This window comes from Danio rerio, chromosome 22, assembly GCF_049306965.1.
Source record: "Danio rerio strain Tuebingen ecotype United States chromosome 22, GRCz12tu, whole genome shotgun sequence".
NCBI classification, from domain to species: Eukaryota; Metazoa; Chordata; class Actinopteri; order Cypriniformes; family Danionidae; genus Danio; species Danio rerio.
The window spans coordinates 22485001-22506957 of NC_133197.1; the positions used below are offsets into that span (position 1 = coordinate 22485001).

Below are 21957 nucleotides of genomic sequence, written 5' to 3' on the forward strand. Positions count from 1 at the left end.
TCATATAGTTGGTCAAACATGTCAAAATTGCATCTTTATTTATCATTAACTTCTTCCAGATTAGCACCAATCAGGAAATGGGGTGGTGCACGAACTCCGTCGACCTACAAACACTCTTTTTTTTAAATCAAATCCAGCCCCTGAAGCTCTGCTCCTGGCCAATGTCCACCAGTTCACTGGTGACAATATTTACTCAGTGTTTTACTTTTGTTTAGAGATATTCTGGATGCCAAATCAATCTTTAGCACAGTGTAACAATGCATATCAATGAGCTTCTCACTTATTTCTCTGCGGTTTGTTCTTTTTGACTAAGCCAGGAGGGACATGAAGAGCTCAGTCTGCTGGTCCCGGGTCACCTCTGACTGCTGTGAATGGGAATTAAACAGGACTGGTACAGTTGGGGATATATTAAGTGAAATGTAAGCCCGTCATAGCCGCGCTGAGCAGGTAGAAGAGACATCCTGGTCGCCCAAGGATGGTTTTGACGCTGTACGCTTGATGCAGGGAGGGAGGGTAAAAAAAAAACGCCTCAGGTGTGATGAAATAAACACGAGAAGCTGGGGCAAACGTTTCTTGTTACAAATGCTAGCTGAAAGGCACTCTGCCTGCTCTAAAGGTGAGGGGGAAATATATTTACATCTGCTTATCTTTTGCGCAATCGCTGTCAGGAGCTCGCAGGTTCAGGGTGTGTGCTGAACCACTATAATGATCATCACAACAAACTATGCTCAGAACACAATACAACTACATGACTGTCTGTCTACACGACTGACTATCTTACATCTACAGTATTTGTCTGTCTATCTATCTGTCTGTCTGTCCGTCTGGCCATCCAACTCTCTGTCTGTCTGTCTGTCTGTCTGTCTGTCTGTCTGTCTGTCTATCTATCTATCTATCTACCTGTCTATCTGTCTGTCTGTCCGTCCGTCCGTCCGGCCATCCAACTCTCTGTCTGTCTATCTACCATCTATCAATCAATCAATCAATCCATCAATCAATCAATCAATCAATCCATCAATCAATCAATCAATCAATCCATCAATCAATCAATCAATCAGTCAGTCAGTCAGTCCGTCTGTCCGTCCGTCCGTCTGTCTGTCTGACCGTCCGTCCGTCCGTCCGTCCGTCCGTCTGTGTACATGTCTGTCTGTCTGTCCTTCCGTCCATCTGGATGTCTGTCTGAGTATCTTTTCCATCAATCTATCTGTCCGTCAATCTGTTTCTTATAGACCAAGTGTCTTGAAAAAAAGCTTAAATTATAAGAGGTGGATCTTTTCTGAACCGTCAAGTTCGCTTCTGAGACTCTCTGGACCTCTTCCTGTCCATCTTTATCTTATCACGATCGCCTCCGTCTTTATATTTGCATTCAACACGTTTTCATGGCAGTTGATTACATGCACAGAAACAGGGAGGTGCGTTGAGCTCTTCTTGTTTATTACAAAGTGACAGAAAATCATTCAGGGGTCAAGTATCCCCCTAAAACTCTACCTGCAGTCCAGATCCTGCCCATAGTGGAAACCACACACCTAATGAGGTCATTAAAGCCAAGCCTCCATCAATATCTCTCTTTCCCCCCCTCTAACCCCCCTTTTTTTTTGACAAATTTGGATTAATAATTCAGCACAGTGCCTGGGGATGTATATTTCCTGAGTGAAGGACAGTTAACCCATAGCATGATTTTTTCCTCCTTTTATTTATACACTTTTTTTTTGCATCCATTTTTGACCATCGCAGTTTTTGCGTTAAATAATAACGTGTTGACCCTAACGACGATGTAAGCATCGGTTTTTGTCTCTGTTTCTCACTCGCATACTAAATCTTCTTGTACATTTTGAGAGATGGGGTTGAAAATTCATTCCTCTCAGAAGCTGCAGTCTCCTTTACCTCAAGGGTAACGTAACATGACGTGTTTGTAAGCTTCCTGTCAAAGCTAAGCTAATTTGTGGAGCTTCAGCTTAACTGCTGGCAGGCTGGATAACAGTCATGAAAGAACATCATAAGACACTTATGAAGCACTTTCTATGTTCTCATAAATTTGATACATATAGGTTGTAAACAACATGGTGTAAAAATATATATAATAAAATAAATAAATAAATAAATAAATAAATAAAAATATATATATATATAATAAAGAGTGCTGAAAAATCATACTCAAGTATATGTACCAATACTTGCCCAAAAAAAGGCTGATGCATTTACATGTAATTTGTGGATGTGTGTGTAAACATAACATTTAATAGTGCGTTTAGTTATTGTTTAAGGCCATTTTGTGTCGTTTCATGTCATTATAAAGTAAACATCCATCATTTTAGGGTCAAAGTTATTAGCCCCTTTAAGCTATTTTCCCCCAGATAGTCTGCTGAACAAACCATCGTTATACAACAACTTGCCTAATTACCCTAACCTGCCTAGTTAACCTAATACACCTAGTTAAGCCTTTAAATGTCACTTTAAGCTGTATAGAAGTGTCTTGAAAAATATCTAGTAAAATATTATTTACTGTCATCATATTTTTTGATTTTAAGAGTGTCAGTAGCTGTTGACTTGCAATGTATAAATTAACAATTTCAGCTAAAAGCTTCAGGATTGGCCAGTCCAGTCACCAGACAAGAACATTTTTGAGCATGTCTGGGGTAAGATAAAGGAGGAGACGTTGAAGATGAATCCAAAGAGTCTTGATGAACTCTGGGAGTTCTGCATGAATGCTTTCTTTGCCATTCAGGATGACTTTATTAAGTTATTTGAGTCATTGCAGAGATGTATGAATGCAGTTGTCCAAGCTCATGGGAGTCATACACCACATTAATTCTCTGTCCACTGCAGCATGACTTTATATTCTATACTGTACAATATTTCTATTAAGTGACAAGACTTTTAATTAAATAATTACCTAATTAAATAAAAGACCTAATTAAATAATTAAAAATCAAGACATGATCATATTTTTTTGGGGTAAAATAAGCGTAATCTAGAGGCATTTGCCTTTCATATATGCCACTTTTGATACCAAATGATTTTAAAAAGTTATTATTTGTTGTTCCTAAAACTTGGATTGGCGACAATACTTTGGTCAGGTAGTGTACGTCAACATAGTGTAATAAAAGTCCGGTTCATGCAGACTTTAATGTTCTACTCAAGAAAAGTCATCTTAGAGAGACTGAAGGTGAGTAAATTGCCAACAGTTTTGGGTGAACTATCTCTTTAAGGAACACCATACATAAACTACAACTTCTACTGTCTCTTTCTTCCTTAAAGGTCAACTACTGTGATAGTGAACCAACTATTTGAGGATGCGAATAATCTAGATGAATGGTGCGAACCTTTAAAGGTAACTCAATCACTCTTAACATGGTCTAACACACCAAACCCCTCCCCGTCCTCTCTCCATCACTTCCTGTCCTCAAATCGTATTGTCCGTACAGTCAAATAAATGGCAAATCTCCAGCAACATAATAGTTGGACAACAAGACAGTCTCTAAGCATGGCGAACACCAGAAATAGACAACGCCCCATTAGGCCACACGCTTCCCAGCATTCCCAGTGTTGACAGACAACACACAGCCTTTGCTCGCGTCTTTTACTGACCTCACACTTCTCTCGGCCATTCTTGTTAAACCTTCTCCCCCCAAGTGAGACAATGTTTAGATGAATTCTCCTTCTATATTTGTATCTGAAGTGTGACACCCGTTCCAGTCCCAGGTTTACGTTACAGGAAGACTGATGATGGGGCATTTTTTCCAATCAGCCATTCCTCAGCTTTGTTGCTTTAAATACAATGATCTGATGGGGGGAGGAGATGTGGATGAAAAGGAGAACAAGAGACGTGGTGGCAGCACCTGTCGGCTCATTTGTGCCGTCACGTTTAACAGCGGGCTCTGGTTACAGGGACGGTTTTAGGGCTTAGCTGCTCTCTCTCTCGTGGTCCTCAGAAGATCACTGGACACACGCATGTCTTTATGATACTGCTTTTGATAACAACATCATGTTTATTCGACAAACCAAATCTGTCTGTTCCGTTTAAAAGTTGCGTCTGTGAGGAGAAAGTTTGATATTTACTTTGTCAGTATGTCAGGTTTTACTTGGTGAAGCTTGGACATGTTATGAAGTGTAAAAGTCATTTTTTTCCATAAATGAAACATTATCAGATAAATATATCTTAATTTTTAAGATAATATACAGCTTAAAATGCAGTTTAAAGGCCTAATGAGGTTATTTGGTTAAAGGTGCTGTAGCTGATCTGCCAAAATGCTATCCATTAGCATTATATCTTTGGAACACAATCCCTCCCCAGCAGTGCTTAAATTGTGTGTTGCGAGTTCCCGAAACAGATCGGGGTAATGGATCCGGTATCGCGCACTACAGTGAAGAGCGGGGGGTGGGTGGTGGAGTTGTCGCGGACAAAAGTGAAGATGGTTGGGGAGTTGCTGTGAAGGTGAACAGCGGACTGGGAGGAGGGCGTTTGAGGAGGGGGATCGGTAAAATCAGGTGCCAGAACACGCCAGATCCGGCACTCTTTTTACCGATCCCCCTCCTCAACCGCCCTCCTCCCCGTCCAAATTAAGCCCTGCTCCCCTGCCATCCAAAGCCATATCTCCTGAGATCACGAACGAGCAATTTAAAGATGACTTAAGACAACCCTCTAGATCATGTCATTCGCCAGTTAGAAAACGTTATAGTACTTTAAAATACTACAATTCCCAATGAGAAACTGTATTATATCTAGCACATTTTCAGTTGTGTAGCAAGCAAAACTTGTTATAATGTGCAATATTCCATGCATGTAAGGATCGCTGGTCTCATTCTTTCACGCGCTTTCCCTTAAAGTGACTACTGTATGCTTAGTGGTTAGCCGGCGGCGTGCAGGAATTATAGGTTGTCATTGTTCAAAAATGAGCCAATGTGAATATAAAACCAATGTTACCTTGAATGAAGCAGGCTAGGCAGAATAGCGCTATTTACTGATGTTTTGTTGTTAAACTAAATATAAATCTACATTATCGATGATGTAAAAGATCCCTTATGAAACTGAAAATAGTCACAGCAATCTATCGCCGAAAGATTTCAGGTGTTGAACAACACTTCAGTGAATTTAACCCATTCGTAACACTACACAATCTACATCAGCTTTGCATGACTAAAATACTTCAGCCATGGTGTCATCCTTCCTCCAGCGTGCAAAACTGACTCTAATATTGATTTAGCATATGTTTTTACCGCTGTCTCTCTCTCTTATGCACGTGCAAACGGTGGATCTGTCTGCGTGAACAGAGCATGCAGTTGTACAAATCTACATTTGTTGACAAACAGTTTGGGCTACTTATTAGAATTGTTGGCCTGACAAATTTTAATTGAATGAATATTTTTTAATTTTATGCTTTACCCAGAATATAAAAATACAAAAATACATTTAGATCATTTACTTTAATCAATACTATTGGAATGTGAAGAGACTTTAAACCAGTACAACAAAAAAACGTTTTTGAAGACAATTACCTACTGCACCTTTAACTAAGTTTAGTTAACTAGGCAAGTTATAAAAACTTAAGAGCTATAACAATATTGACCTTAAAATTAAAACATTTTAATAAAACAGATTTTATTGCAGCCAAACAAAAATTAATATGACAATTTAATATGATATTAGAAAAGAAAGTCTCCAATAAGACTTTCTCCAAAAGAAGAAATATTAAAGGTGTGTGTACAGTTAAACTCAGGGTTAGGGTAATCAGCCAGTCATTGTATATTGATGGATTGTTCTGTAGACTATCAGAAAAAATATAAAGCTTAAAAGGGCTAATAATATTGACCTTAAAATGGTTTTTAAAAAATAAAAACTGTTTTTATTCTAGCCAAAATAAAACAAATAAGACTTTTCTCAGAAGAAAAAATATAAACTGTATTAATTGTTTAAAATGATTACACAATGCATTATTGTATTATTATTATTATTATTATTATTATTATTATTATTATTATTATTATTATTATACATTAGTAATTTGTAAAATATATTGTAGATTACAACCATGTTGCTGTGTTGTATGTTTTTTGCCTTTTTGTCATTTCACACAACTGCCCAAACTTACAGTACAACATTGAAAACTGTAAATGACAGCAATATAAAATATAAAACATACTGACAAACTGTTGAGGCAGTAGTGCAGTATTTGTCTGCACCGCTGTGCAGTGTATGTTTGACCTGAGTGCTCACGGGGGCTGAGCGCAGGGCTTGTGTTTTCTTTCTGCGGTGACCGGGTCACTTTTATAGATGTCCACGGCACAGAACTCTTTCTATGAAATCGATTGAGAAATGACAGAGAGCGGGGCGAGAGGGGGAGTTTATGTTGGAGCTTGTGTAACACCCTTATCTGTGTTTGTGTGCAATGTTTAAATAAGACCCAGCGGCTCCCTGATCAATACCCACATCCGACCGGCTCCACGGACTGCCCGAATGTCCCGGGACAGTGCACGAAAACTGGCAGGATCCCTTAATGTACCTTGAGAGATGGCTGATTTTTAATTGGCGCGGAGTCATATTAAATGCTGCAGGTGAGAGCAGTTTCAGGTCACGTATGACAGAAGAAACAGACGCAAAGCCCTCAGATATGCACAGACAACAACAACTGTGGGCCCCTTTACAATGCATGAAAACGCAAAGCACGGCCGCGCTGTGAGTGAATAATGAACTTCAGCCCATTGATCGGAAAAACAAAGCCTGTATATGTTTGTCCCGGCAGGACCGCAGGTCTCATAAATCTTTAAGGGTGATCTGTTTTTGCACGGCGTTCCTTTTCAAATGCATCCCTTTCGATTCATGTGATAGACAGAAATGGCGAGCTATTATTATTTTATAGCGCGCTCGCTCATTATACTTTGAAATGAATATGTGTGGTGCTGGCTATGAGCGCTAAAAGTGCGAATGCGAAATTCCGGCACATTACGGATATTGATGCCTGTTGTTAGCGGTGAATCTTAGGCTAGGTATCATAAAAATGGCACCCGGGCGCTCAGTTGTGGGCCGAGAATCCGCACAAACCGGCAGAAAGCAGCCGGAGTGTTTATGATTGATATTTCCAGTGCAGATATCACTTAGGAAAGACCTGACATGAGCGGGGCATGTTTCGGGCCCGGCCTGCCTGCTAAGTACTGGAGCGTGAGCCAGCTAGCGTGTTATGCAGCCGGTAATAAAAGTTGGCCATTGATTTTCTGTAGTTGCTTGTAACAGTTAATGTTGATACATCAATAGCTAAAGGAAAGCACAGGGTTTAATAGGAGGCTGAAAATGTGGAAATATGGGAGGCTTGGGCGTTAAATCACAGAATCTATCCCCCAGATCGATAAGACAGTTACAGCAAGTGTCCCTCTGCTTTCCTAATGTTTTATAATAAACTGACAGCTTGTAATAAGGCTCTGGCAGAGGCCGAGGAGGAGAGGAATCCGACGGGACAAGAGGCAAGAGTTGTGAGATGGAGGAGGAAAACAAGTACCTATAGCTCAGTGTATTCTCAATCACTTCATCCAGGGCTTTTGTCGGAGGAAAATCCAGCCCGTCTGCTCTTTTCCGAAAGTGGGGGAAACTTTTACAAACAATTCACCTGTACGCCTGGGATGGCTTTTTTAGTGTCAAACGCAATTGTAGTCTGGATTCTGTGAGGTGTTGTTGAAAAAAAAAATTAAGGTGTACTGGAAACTGGAAAACGCATCAGTCGAACTTTTCAGGTATATAGTTCGGCTAATGCAATAGTTATAACCAGAGTTGGGTGTAAAGCGTTCCACAGAAACATGTTACTGTATTGTAATTACATTTTTGGGAAATACAGTAATGTAAGGAATTGCACTTTAAAATTGTGTAATTTGATTTTAGTTACTAAAGTCAAAGTAACTGCGTTACTTACGTTACAATTATAGCTGTTGTTTTTTTATATTATATTTTTACGTTCTCAAAGCAACACAGAGCAATTCGAAAAGCAACAACAATTATGAAGACAAAAAAGAAAAAGCAAACAAAACAACAACAAAAAAGAGAAAAGACAGAAAAAAAGATTTTTAAATTATTATTATTACTAGTTCCTCCAGTATTATACATGGGTCAACAATGTTACACACATATATATATATATATAAGAAGCAAAGCTGCTTATTGTATGTAACCATTCACAAATTGCGTCTTTTGTTCACGCAAGTTCGTTATTTCCAATGGAGGCGCATGGCTTTGCATGCATATTTGGATCGCATATTGCATGTGCTCACCTTTTCCAGGCGGACCAGTTGAAAACCGTGAGTCACGCGTCAAGAACTGATCGATCAGCTTCATACTTTTTATGGAATATACATATTTTGGTAGACCAATTACCTCAGACAAACACAGCAGTGCTTTTTCATACTATGGATGTCAGTGGTTACAGTTATGCAGTTTTCTTCTTGTCTTCTTTTGTTTTAAACAAAAAAGGAAGACAGCATTGGAACAAGTGAAAGAATATAAATTTAAATGTCAAGCTGCTGTGATCAACCCATCGTAATGTTTTTAGTGAATATTGAATTACTAAAAGAACTGCAGTTTATTTAGTATGCTTATCAGTATATTTTCATTTATTCATTCATTCATTTTCTTGTCGGCTCAGTCCCTTTATTAATCCGGGAAACCCACATGCAAACTCCACACAGAAACACCAACTGAGCCGAGGTTCGAACCAGCGACCCGGCAACCTAATTGCTGTGAGACGACAGCACTACCTACTGTGCCACTGCATTGCCCTAGTAGATTTTATATGTTTTAAAAGTAACTTCAAAGTAAAGTAATTAGTAATCTGATTACTTTTTACATTAAGTAATTAGTAATGTAATCAAATTACAAATTTCCAATAGTAGTCAGTAACTTACACAACACTGGTTATAACTAATACTTGAAAGCTACTTAACATTTGTCAAAATAATTTAAATATTGTATAAATATTAGTTGAAAAAAACTAATTTAGATGAAAAATTGCCATGGAAAGTTTTTTTTTTTTTAAATCATCTTTTAACTTTAATTTCCATCCACCCCATTATACCATACTTAAAGTTGCATTAAAAGTCTTCTATATTTAAACTGATCTGTTGAGTTGATCTTTTAGTCTTATTATACAATAGTCTTAGTAACACTCAAGCTTTAAATAGAATTTAATTTAGATTTTTTTTTTGCAAAATGCTAATGGTCTAATCCAATTCAATGATCTATGCTAAGCTAAGCTAAAAGTGCCCCCAATCAACCCACAAATCCACGGATAAATTAAAAAATGGTTTAACTCTAGAGGATTTGTAAAATTGAGCAAAATTAAAAAAAAAAAAAAGTGACGTGTTCCTTTAAATCTTTCCAACAAACTTCAATCTGTCAAAAGTAATACACCCAGAAAGAGTTCATCTTGCTTTATCAAGAGCAAATCCATAGACACAGAGACGCAGACGTTATCTGAAGCATTTGTAGACATTCAGATAACGACGCTAATGGCTAACGATCGCCAATCACACATAAAGTTGTTTGCAATTTAAAGCTAATCATAAAGTAATGTGTAGTAACAGATAAAGAACAAAAAAGCAGAGATAAAAGTGAATTGTGTACAAGTAAAGTGTGGAAATCCGAGCGAAATTCAGCCGACCGACTGAATGCATCACAAAAGCTAGTGGGGCTAAAGGTAAAGTGCCATCCTTTCACTCCCCTTTAAAAGCCAGAGCCTGGCGTGTCGACGGATATCAGCTGCTTTTAAAGCCTGATAAAGTCTGAAAGCCTCTTATGGCTCCTAATGAGGGTGCCGTTTCAAAGAGAGCCTCGGCAGAAGTGAGGCTTTTGATTTCCGCCGCGTGGAATGAAAAGACAGTGGGCAAAAGAAATATTAGGGTCATCACACGGGCACACTTCCTCCTCTCCTCCAGATTTGTAAAATATCAGAGCACTCAGGCTTGATTGGAAGGTTTTTCACCTTTGAGCGGAATCTAAATAAGCGCACTTGGTGACAACAACAACAAGCGAACGCGTTAAGCGAGCGGTAAGGCTGTCGCATATTGTCACAAATCACTGAAAATAAATTTCTCCACGCACTTGTGTTTTCAAAGGTGTCCGCACACACACATGCGCCGGCTTTATGTGTGTATTGATTAAACCCAGGCCTCACATCTTCCACATGACTTACAACCCGTCAGTGCCAAACTGCTTGGCTCACAAGAAAAACCTGCCCCTATTATCTTGCATTTAATTAAGACGTAGCTGCAGTTTTATGCACCATTATTTGGCCCCGGCCGGGGGTCTCCAAGGCGTAAATATTGAACCGTCCCAGCCCTCCGATGTTAATCAATCCCAACCGACTTCCAAATTATTTGGTCTGTTTCAGGAAATGAATATTTGCACCTGTTATGAGCCTTTGCGCATGCATTACTGATCTCCCCTCTCTTTGCACAAGGGTAGACATATCGATTTAGATCAAGGAAACAAGACGGGCCAGCTTAATTAGAGCTTACCTATGTGGGAACTGCCTTTAAAGCGAGAGTAAAGGCGAGAGGACTGCTTGCGTGCCATGACTGTATGCTGTGTTGTTCAGAGGGATTTGGAAGAGACCCCAGAGCCAAGCCTCAGGGACTAAATGCATCCTATCTTGTAGTCAAGTGTTGTTGCTAGGGCTGGATGTCTGCGTCCTCTACATTTTGACCAAAAATCCAAATAATTTTCATTTAAAAGCTCAGTTGATGAAAATACGACAAGGACAGTTTGCATATTTTGCTTAATATTTGGTTTAAATTCCTGTCTGGTCTTGTTTTTGCATAATAAAACCAGAGGTGTGATCATGTTAATGAGATTTCAAGGTAAAAAAAAATCACCTGTCAATAGATTTGAACTGTACAAAGCATGGCTCGCACTGTCACTTTAAAACTATGCAGCTTTTTGTTGGTTGGAATGTTGAAATCACATTAAATCTATTCCCCCTGTGCCACATCAGATGTGTTTGAGAACTTTCATAGTTAAAAAAAAGACGTATACATACAGACAACATGAAATGGACACTCCTGATGATATGTCAGAAAGCTCATGCTCCAACTCATCAAACAGTTTTGTGTTTAATAGACGTCTAATGTACATCTTAATGTAAAACAAGGCTAAACTTGGGCTCTCAGTGAAAATCTAATAGACATCTAGGTATAGCCCAAAACTAGACTAGTCGTCAAATAGACAGATTAGATCTAGATTCTAGTCTTGCCCTATTCATAGACATTTATTAGATTTTCACTGACAGCCCAAGTTTAGCCTTGTTTTAACCAAGACGACTATGTTTAGATGTCTATTAGACATCTATTTGACATATTTTAAAACAGAACAGTTTTGAAGTGCGCAGTCATTCAGAGGCATAATAAAAAATAATTTTTGTTTAATAAGCATACCAAAGTATTCCTGTTGCATGATAATATTCAGATTGAACTACTGAAGACATGTGGTCTCTTTTAGGGGATGTGTTTCGATATTTTTTAGGACTTGGAGTTGAAGCCTCTCAGATTTCACCTAAAATACCAGCCTGTTCTCACGAGGAAACGTATGTTTTTTACGCTTTGTCAGTTTAGTGGATAATTTATACAGATTCGTATGAGTTCAGTCGTACAGGGGTGCGTTTTCGAAAACCATTGTTAGCCAACTAAGGTCACAAGCTGGGTTGTTACAAACATAGTTTGTTGATTTGCCATTTCCCAAATCCGTTGTTCCAATGAACATTCGCATACTGCATGGTAAACGTCTATGCTTGCAACTAGACCTCTAGAGCTGTAGTTAAATACAAAGTTCCTGGCTGTGTTCTATTCCCAATTATCTCCCTATGCCTAATTAATTTAGAATATTTTAAACCCCACCCCTAAACCCAACCGTTATTGGGGGGGATAAGCAAATCGTATTAAATTGTATAAATTAAATCGTATGAATTCATTCAAATTAGCTCCTGAATCAAAAAGTTACGAATTTCCTTGAGATTGTGTTGAAAATATCGTAATTTATGTTCAGAAGATGAATGAAGGTCTCTGTGGTTTAAATCGACACTAGGTTGAGTAATTAATAACAGAATTTAAATTTTTGGTTGAACTAACACTTTTTATTAAAATAATTTTGTAAATAATAATCTAAATTTTTGGGGGGCATCACAGTGGCGCAGTGGGTAGCAGGATTGCCTCACAGCAAGAAGGTCGCTGGTTCGAGCCCCGGCTGGGTCAGTTGGCATTTCTGTGTGGAGTTTGCATGTTCTCCCCATGTTGGCGTGGGTTTCCTCTGGGTGCTCCGGTTTCCCCCACAGTCCAAAGACATGCAGTATCGGTGAATTGAATAAAATAATTGGTCGTAGTGTATGTACGTAAATGCAAGAGTGTGTGGGTGTTTCCCAGTAATGGGTTGCGGCTGAAAGGGCATCCGCTGTGAAAACATATGCTGGACAAGTTGGCGGGTCATTCCACTGTGGCGACCCCTGATGAATGAAGGCACTAAGCCAAAAAAGAAAAATGAATAAATTAATTTTCTTGCACAAATTGATTGATTTGCTTAATATTACATGAATGTATCAGCAGGAGCCACATCTTCGAATTCTATGCCTGAATATGTTTTTTGACTCTCTAAGTAGCCATTAACTTGCACTTTATAAATCACCAAGGACTGCATTTCATGAATTCCAGCTAAAAATCATCTTTAAATGTTCAACTGAAGAAGAAAAAAAAGGCCAGCCAAAAATCACCCTCATGTTGGTCCAACCTTGACTCACTTGTTCTTCTTCTTGTGTTTTTGTCTTTTTTTTTTACAAGTCAGTGAGGTCCAAAACAAGATTGTCCTTATTTCTGGAAGGACAGGTGAAAAAAAAACATATCTTCTTTTGTGTTCTTTGGAGGAAAGAAAGTCAAACAGGTTTAGATCGATGTGAGGCTGAGTAAATGATGGCAGAATTGTCATTTTTGTGTTAACCGTCTCACCATTTGACCTAAAATTGTTTCTGCGATCCTACTGAAGTTCGTAAAACATTCTTTTTTAAGCCTCTACATCCTTTTTTAGCATTTTCCCACCATTTTTCCAAAAGCCGAGACAGCGGTAGACGTAAATGTTGGTGTTTGCCTCTACGATCATCTCTAGCCCCTTTAAATCCCACAAGAACATTGTTCACCCTTCAGCGCCTTTCCTGCTGTTGAGGAAATCAATGTGTTGGTCGTAATTATTTAACCATTGATAAAGCCTTCAGCTCCTGCTAGAGCCCAAGCACCTATTCAACACAAGGAGACTGACAGCGGGAAAGATAGAGACGTTTCGGCTGGCGGGAAAGCTTGAGAAGTGATCGGCTGCCTGCAATCGGTCCTCTCGACAAGCCAGCCAAATCCAGGAGACAAGTGACTGCTCTCGGGTCAACTCATGTCTCTCCGCCTCTTTATTGACACTTAGCTTTACAAAGAGCCCCACTGGGCTCCTCCGACAGTGACAAATTGCTACGGTTTGGCTGTGCTGGGAGTCAACTGACACTAACTTAAAGCAGTAAATGCGATTTTGATTTCCGTTAACAGGCTTCATTTGTAAATGCAATGCGGAGACATTACGTTTAACGAGCGTAAGAGGGCTGATCCAGTGGATTTGAGGTTTTGACGGCATACAAATGCTGACCTTGTGTGTTTGTGTGTGGCCTTGGCTTTTCCAGCACATTTACCTCATAACCGAGTCTGATTTTAGACTTGAATATAAAACGAGACATGTTTTAATGTCGGGTCATAGATGAAAAAAGTTGTTGTTTTTTTTCCTTCTATTAGAATGTATAACTTTTCAGAGCAAAAAATAATGACTATAGATGTTTTTTTTTTTTTAATGTTAATTTACCGAAGACATTCACAAAACTTTCATTCAGTTTTACAACAGTCAAATAAGTCATAAATACCAAAATTATACTTTAAATTATAAACATAAATACTCAAAAATACCAATGAATTGATCTTAATTTAAAATCTATTCAAATTGTGTGTTATCATGTATTATTTGATATATTTCCAAAAGATTAAACATATCTGGTACACCTACTAAAAATAAAAGTTAGAAGAAATAATAATAAAGTAGAAAATATTAATATTTACTGGAACAAACTTTGAAAGTTTATAAAAATAACTGTAAATTTAACTCAATATGGATGCCAAATTAATATTACTCAAATTTGATACATATACATATATACACTCACACTACCAGTTTAAAGTTTGGGGTCAGTAGAATTTTTAAATGTTTTAAAATAAGCTTCTCCTGCTCACCAAGGCTGCATTTATTTAATCCAAGATACAGTACAAATTGTAAAATTGTGAAATGTTATTGCACTATAAAACAACTGTTCGATACTAGTTTATTATTTAATTTATTAATTTATTCCAGTGATTTTAATGATGAATTTTTAGCTTTATAACTCTCAGAGTCACATGATCCTTGAGAAATCACTTTAAAATTAATTATCATTGTTATTGTTATTATTACTATTATTGCTATTATTATTATTATTATTATTATTATTATTATTATTATTAATGGTAATAGTAATAAAATCAATAATGGCTGGACTAATAATTTAATTTGAAATTACAAACAATAAGTAATAAATAAAAATTTAATAAATAAGTATTTAACAATTTCAACTTTTTTTTTTTTTACATTTAATAAATGCTGTCTTGATTAACAGATTCATTTTGAAAAACATGAAAAAACCTGACCCCAAACTTTTAACAATAAGTGTATATTTGCGATTTTTTATTTTTATTTTTCTCCATTGACCGTAGACACTTTTGAAAGCTACATTTTGATCATATGACTTTTTTTTATATTTTTACTTTTGACCCTTTTTGGTAACATTTGGACATACAGTAAAACATCAAAGAATTTGTGATAATGTTAGGCACAATCCTTAAAGAGAGTAATTAGTTATAGTTACAAGTTACTTTTCAATAATAGTCACTGAGTTAGTAACTGAGTTACATAATTATAAAAGTAACTAATTAACAGGGAAATTAACTATAAAATAAATATAAAACAGTGACTGTAAATGTTTACATGGACATCAGTAATCAAATTATTTGCTTTAATCTAAATATTACAATAATAACGTCATTGTGTCATCACGTTATTCACATTTCCTTCGGAGTTTCATGTAATTTTGGGTGTTTCATTTTTAATTTGTTGACTTTAACGGCAGTTTGGTATTTTAACTTTTATTCAGGAACTTTATTCAATTAATTTAGAAGTGCGGTGAAAGTCCTAGACAATGGTAATAGTTTGATAGCAGTGTTTACATGTCTATACTGCATTTTGTGGAAATATAAATGTATATAATCTAGTTCCACATTAACAATAATCTACATATAACTGAAAAGTTATATTATTTGTATTTTATTATTATTATATAATTTCATTCAAAACTGTAACTGCCCAGCTATGAGGGACAATAAACCTTCTGGTTCCTGAGCACGGGCTGAGCTAAAGTAAGGCAAATGCAAAGGGCAGAGTCTTACGACAGTGCCTTTGTTTTTGGGTGATATTTTCAGGCTAAAGAAAGCCTTTTGTTAATTAACTTGTGTGATCTGTAGCTAACGCAACAACACTTCTGTTGTTCGTCGTTTTATTTTTCCAACAACTTCAACAATGCGGCTAATATCGGCATAATCCACATATCTTAATTCGATTTCTGTTTAGTTTGATTATGACCTCAATCAGATTAAATTAATGAAAAATCTGTTTACAAGGTAAACTCTTAATCAGATTATTGTCTTAATTGTATTAAAATCGGATCATATTCATTGTGCACTCATCTACACTATTTTACTGTTGTAAAATAGTGCTTATATTTCCAGTTTGCAAAAACTACCTTTGAACTTGTTGGACTTGCCATTGCTTTGACACCTGGTCAGTGTGTGCAACTGACTGTGCGTGTGCTTGTGTGTGAACACCAGTACTACTCTTTTTCTGATTGGTAAACGATGGAAATGTCCTGTATCTAAGCCAATCATCACATTTCCAGTTACACAACAATCACAAACACACCAATCATCATCACTGGTTGGTTATGAACACACACCCATTCCAGAGAAAGAGATGTCCTATGGCTGAGAGAGACACAGCTCACATGAAAACCGCTTCAGTGTTCTCAATTATAGTAATGCGCATTTTATTGTGTCAGTAACGGTAACGGCATTGTAACAGGGGAAACAGTAATTGATTTGATTACTCTTTACTGAAAAAAGTATCACCATTAGTAACGCTGTTTATTTATAGGCATTTATATATCCCATCACTGAGTATAAACGCTGAAGGAATGTTTCAAACACCACACATTTACAAAAAAGTTCCACATGTACATCTATGGAAACATATTCCTCATTCATAAAGTGTTGTGGGCTGAGAAAGAGTGCAGCTAAGTTCTAGCAGTTTTCCTAAAGCACCATGGGATTTCCATGCTTCATTTAATTAACCTCTGAGTGGCTTCTCAATAACAACTGGCAAAGTGTTTTTCTCATAGGCGCAGTTGTATGTACACAGAGCCCCCGCCACCACGCTTCACCCACAGGATACCATTAATTTGAGCCATCTTTGATCTCTTTGCTTAGTTCTCTTAGTCTCTCTGTCTCTCTGGGCTTGGCACACAGCATGGGTGGGGCGAGCTGCTAGAACGGGGCAGAGCCCGGGGCGATACACTCCCCCCAGGTGAGAGTTTTATTATGGATGATGTTTCCGCCAAATTATTTACACCAACACTCACCCCCCCTCACACACACAAACCACAAGCAAAAAAAAATCAACATAAACACAGCGAGGCTGAGAGTTTCATGTGTTCTCTTTGGTGGACGTGAGATGTGAGGAACCTTCTCAAGGTGTGGAGGGGGAGTTGGTTGCATAGATTTGGGTAGTTCAGGGACGCGGAAAACCAAACAGCTCAGATTCAAAGCGTATCGGCCCTCTGCACAAAGTATTCTCTTTTCCGGAACCGCAGGACGGAACAATCGCGACTGATATGATGATGTCGGATGGTCTGCATTAATATTCCATGTTCTTACGGGGCCAAACAGACACCCCGTTCTGTTTTTCATGCTAGTCTTTTCATGGTGGAAACCTGCATCTTTTGTGAACTGGCAGCAAGAGATGCCTTGACCTATAAGCCGTGGAACCTGCTATCGCTCCAATGTAAGGCTAACAGAAGCGAAAGCATTGAAGGTTGCGAACGGTTTTGAACGAAAAGCTGGATGCACTTGGCATGTACATCTCGAGGAGCAAATGACCTCCTGCTTTTTCTTTTGCTGCAATAGAGTGCAATTGAGACCTTGGTTTTGTAAGTTTTCCGAATTGGAAGTATAGCTAGGATGTCTGTATAGCTTTAAAGTGATAGTTCACACTACAAATGGAAATTAGCTCATCACGTATTCTTCATCCAGTTTTTTTTTTAAAACCCTTTTGAGTTTTTTCTCATGCTAAACACTAAAGAAGATATTTGGAAAAACCAACTGACTTCCATACCAAGAAAAATAATTACTATGGAAGTCAATGGGTGCCAATGGGTGTTTGTGTTCAACAGAAGAACGGGAGGTTTTGAAGAAAGTGAAAGGTGAGTAGATGATGGCAGAAATTTAAATTTGGGTGAACTATCCCTTTAAGTAAGTTAATGATGGTTTTAATATAGTGCAGGGGTTCTCAAACTTGCTCCTACAGATCCTGTGATCTGCAGATTTTAGCTCCAACATGCCTCAACACACCTCAAGGATGTTTCTAGAAAGCCTAGTAAGTATGAAGCCAGATCAAAAAGTTTCAAAAAATAATACATTTGCATTTATAAAATGTAATAATTGCACAGCATTATTCATAAATTTACAACTCCAATTCATAAATCCAATACTACAATTCATAAATTCAAAAGTAAAATGCAAAAATATTTCACAAATGCTCCCACATATGCATCTTACCTAAATCCATTAAAAATGTTTACACAATTATCTATATATAAAGGATTGGGTTATTTCTTCATACATTTATGAATTATGCTCCATGACTCCATGCTCATGTGAGCATTTTTAAATGCACATTCAGTGGTTCATGAATACATCTTACATAATTCATAAATGCATGAGGAAAGTATTCAAGCACTTCATACATAATTGTGTAAACATTTTAAATGGATTTAGGTAAGATGCACATGCATAAATATTCATAAATGTTTTTGCTTTTTACTCTTGAATTGACGAATTGTGCTTTGAATTTATGAATTGTGCTGTGCATTTAGGAGTTTTATGAATGTAAATGTATTATTTTTGAGACTAATCTAGCTCCATAAGTAGGAGCTTGATTAGCTAGCCCAGGTATGTCTGATTGGGGTTGGAGCTGAAATCTACGGGACACTGAGCCTCCAAGGTCAGGATTGAGAGTCCCTATATAGTGTATTTCAATGTTAACTTAAATTGACTTCATTTAATAATTAATATTAATAACAAATTCACGCCCAATGCTCAATTTAGTACCACTTTAACCTAAATTTTTAATTTATTTGTAATTTTTTGCGACGCACATTGAAAAATCGTCTACTGAATGAAAACATTTTTCTATAGTCTTTATCCTATCTTTCATTGGTTGGTCAAAAAGATGGCTCAGCTCTTAAGAATATGCCATTTAAGTTACCAGTAACGGTTGGGTTTAAGAAGGAAAAGCTCCATTGACTTTCTTAAAGTCCTAGTGCACTGGATATTGCTAGGACTTTTATTTAAATATGTTGATGTGCTTCCAACTCATCCCCTACACTCAGAGTTTCAGCTCCTTCCTTCTGGTCACAGGTTTTTACTATCAAGCTGTAGAACTAAACGATACAAAAATACCAGCAGTCATTAGACATGGACACTTGAAGAGATGCTTTCTTTCTTTCTTTCTTTCTTTCTTTCTTTCTTTCTTTCTTTCTTTCTTTCTTTCTTTCTTTCTTAATTTATTAGATTTTTTTTGAAAGAGAGTGTTTCGATTGTTTGTTTTATGTCTTTATGTCTATTTGTGAGTTTTTTTTTTTTGTGGTACTGTTATAAAATGAGGACTCTTGACTGCAAACCAAATCTACCTTCGGGTATTAATAAAGTAACAACCTAAACTAAACAGATTACTAAGTAGGGGCGGGGATTTCTTTTTTTGCATCATTCCCTCATAGCAAACTAACGGTAAGGGGGCGGAGTTAAGAATATTGTGTCTGAAGCCATTAAAACTGGCGTCAACATAGAAGGATTGCCAGAGTTTGATTGAAGATTTCTAAAACAAACTTTTTTCAAATTAATTGTTCACCTAAAGAATAACAATAACAAAATAAACATAGTAAATATTAATTTCACTTGTACTTTAAATTATAATAATAACTGATGAACCTTTAAAGACAGACTGGCTGTAAGATCATTGAATGTTAATGGATTATACCAATGATGTGCTTTAATAAAGAGCTGCACTAGTGTATATGAGAATGGTTCATTTGTGAACAGACGTGACTAGTCTGGCATCAGTAGTGAAGCGAGGAGAAGGTGGCATTAGTAATGATGGTCTTTTGGTATGGGGGAAGTGAATACGGTCTTGTGGCTTATCTCAAGGTCCCTCAAGAACCTTGGGCGCAAGCAAGCGAGATTTGTACAATGCACAGAGGCCATAGCCCATTTCTCTCCACCCCACCATCCCTCTTTCTCTCTACTCACCCAAGCTGAACAGCACCAGGAACTTGAGGCAGACAAACTCCCTCTGGTCCAGCTGGAGGGATCGCAGTTTGCTCACCAGCTCCTGCGCGTGACTCAGGAGGTTGTTGAGCGTGGCACCGGCTTGGGAGGCAATTAGAGCGTAATCCACCTGAAGAGAAGGCACACAAACAATAAAGGTATTACCACAAGCAACATGGCAGATCTCTACAGGTTTGAAACATCTCAGGTACACGCACATGCTACACACCGGACGGAAGTGCAAGAATAATTCACAAATCCACACTTTTCATGTTTCCGTACTCCTCTGAAGCAGAAATCATCCACTTGTACAGTATACCTTGAGTTTGTTTTGCCAATTTCATTCATCTGTTCATACTGCTCATTTGCTATAATAGTTACTGATTATGTTGCACACCTGTTTCAAGTTTTGTTCTTGTTTGCCTGTGTACTGCACTTGTTCAGTTCAATTTCTAGGGTTGTTTGTGTTCTTGAGCAGTTAGAATATTTCTTAACAGAAATTATTAAATAAAGAAAAGTATCACGCTGCTTCTCTTACTGCAGCTAATTCCATTTTTACTGTTGATATTTGGCACCAGTTATGGCACTCGCATGTCTTATATGCAATATTCCTGTTTTGCACAGAAATTTAATTTGCATCTTTGGATGGAAACAGCTATTGATCGGATGAATAATTTCAGATTTACTCTGATTCTTTCAGCTGCTGTTTTAGAAACTCTTGTGCAGCATTAACCAATAAATAGTTATTAATTTGGTTTATTATATTAATAACTTTAGAAGAACATTAATATATTATATAGTCTGTTGAAAAGGGTCCCACATCTGTTTCACTGAGTGGTAAGACCAACCTTCGAGAACATTAGGTATTCAGGTAAAAAAGCACATTATCCAGATCTCTAAAGTAAAATTTAAGTTCATTTTCTGCATAGGGAATTAGATTTTTGGGTAACACTTTAGTTCAGGTCACAATCCATGCGATTAACTACTGGCTTATTACATGATTATTATTAAGATATTAACTGTTTACTAGTAGTTAAAAAGTATAATATAATTCTACATCCCTGATCCTGCTCAAAACCTAAACCCAACAACTACCTTACTAACTATTTATAAATGGTTAATTAGTAGTTTATTAAGCTTGTAGAGTAAGGCACAATCCCAATTCTACCCCTTAGCCCTTCCCCTTCCCCAATTCTCTTTATCTTGAAGGCGTAGGGCTAAGGGGAAGGGCTAGATAGCCCTTGAAACTGATATTTTTCAGGACCACTCATTTAAAATCCAGGGATATGAAAATTTCATCGAATACACCAGCTACAACGGCAACATGGCTGCACATGGAAGTCAGGACATGCAGAAATTAGTATTTTTTTGTCATTATTATGGATTTCTACAGCAAACAAGCACATGTTTTAATACATTCATAAGGGTGTTTGGGTTTTACCGTCATGCTTTAAAAACGTTAAAATAAAAACCGCTAAATTTCACTATCTATAATCCCTAATAATAACTCCTGTACAACAGTCCCATAACATTCTGACACTCGATACCCTGTCAGAAACGTCTAGTGGCTGGGAATGAGCTTTTTACAGTGTCTGCTATAATGTTAATGTAGTTTTTGTCTCTACATAGATGAATATGGCCACCATGTAAATGCACAGTAGTTACGAGCTTATCACCACCAATTATCGTCATAATAACATGATATTATTTCCTTCAGTGTGTTCCTGAAGATATATAGCAAAAAAATAACGCAACTGGAATAACTACAGCAGTCGCTGTCGTCAATCTCATATGAAGCAAGAGATCACGATGACACATGATGACGTGTGCAGGTTGTAGTGGTGTCACATTTCTTAGGGGTAAAATTTGAAGCCATTCACACCCTGTTTCAAGGGCCAAGGAGAAGAGGTAGGGGTAAAAAATAGAATTGGGATTGGGCCTTGTTAAGTTAATTGTTTGTTAATAATGTGAATTATGATTTTTGTACAGTAAATCTGACCACTGTTCTTTCTACACCCTGAATGCTAGCTTGTAACCCAACCGTAGGGTTAAAAAGTTGAAAAAAAAAACAAGAATCCTTGCTCTTAACTCATGCTCTCATGTATGCTCTCAAAATTAGTCAAGAAAGAAAGAAACAAAGAGAAAAAAGTAGACATTTCCAAAGTTTAGTTTCACCATATTTGTTTATTTTTCCCATATTTGTTTTGGGAGGTCTAAAAGAGTTGTTGGGAA

General features: G+C 37.3%; 1 protein-coding gene across 2 annotated transcripts in view; it reads right to left on the bottom strand.

Annotated features, from left to right (window-relative positions):
• Positions 1–21957, bottom strand: part of nr5a2 (nuclear receptor subfamily 5, group A, member 2) — an 87143-nt gene that overhangs the window by 8183 nt on the left and 57003 nt on the right. For both annotated transcript variants that reach the window (NM_001313729.1, XM_009296226.5), the window contains exon 6: positions 19708–19855. In NM_001313729.1, coding sequence (NP_001300658.1) covers positions 19708–19855 — 148 coding nt within the window. The remainder of the gene's footprint in view (positions 1–19707; positions 19856–21957) is intronic.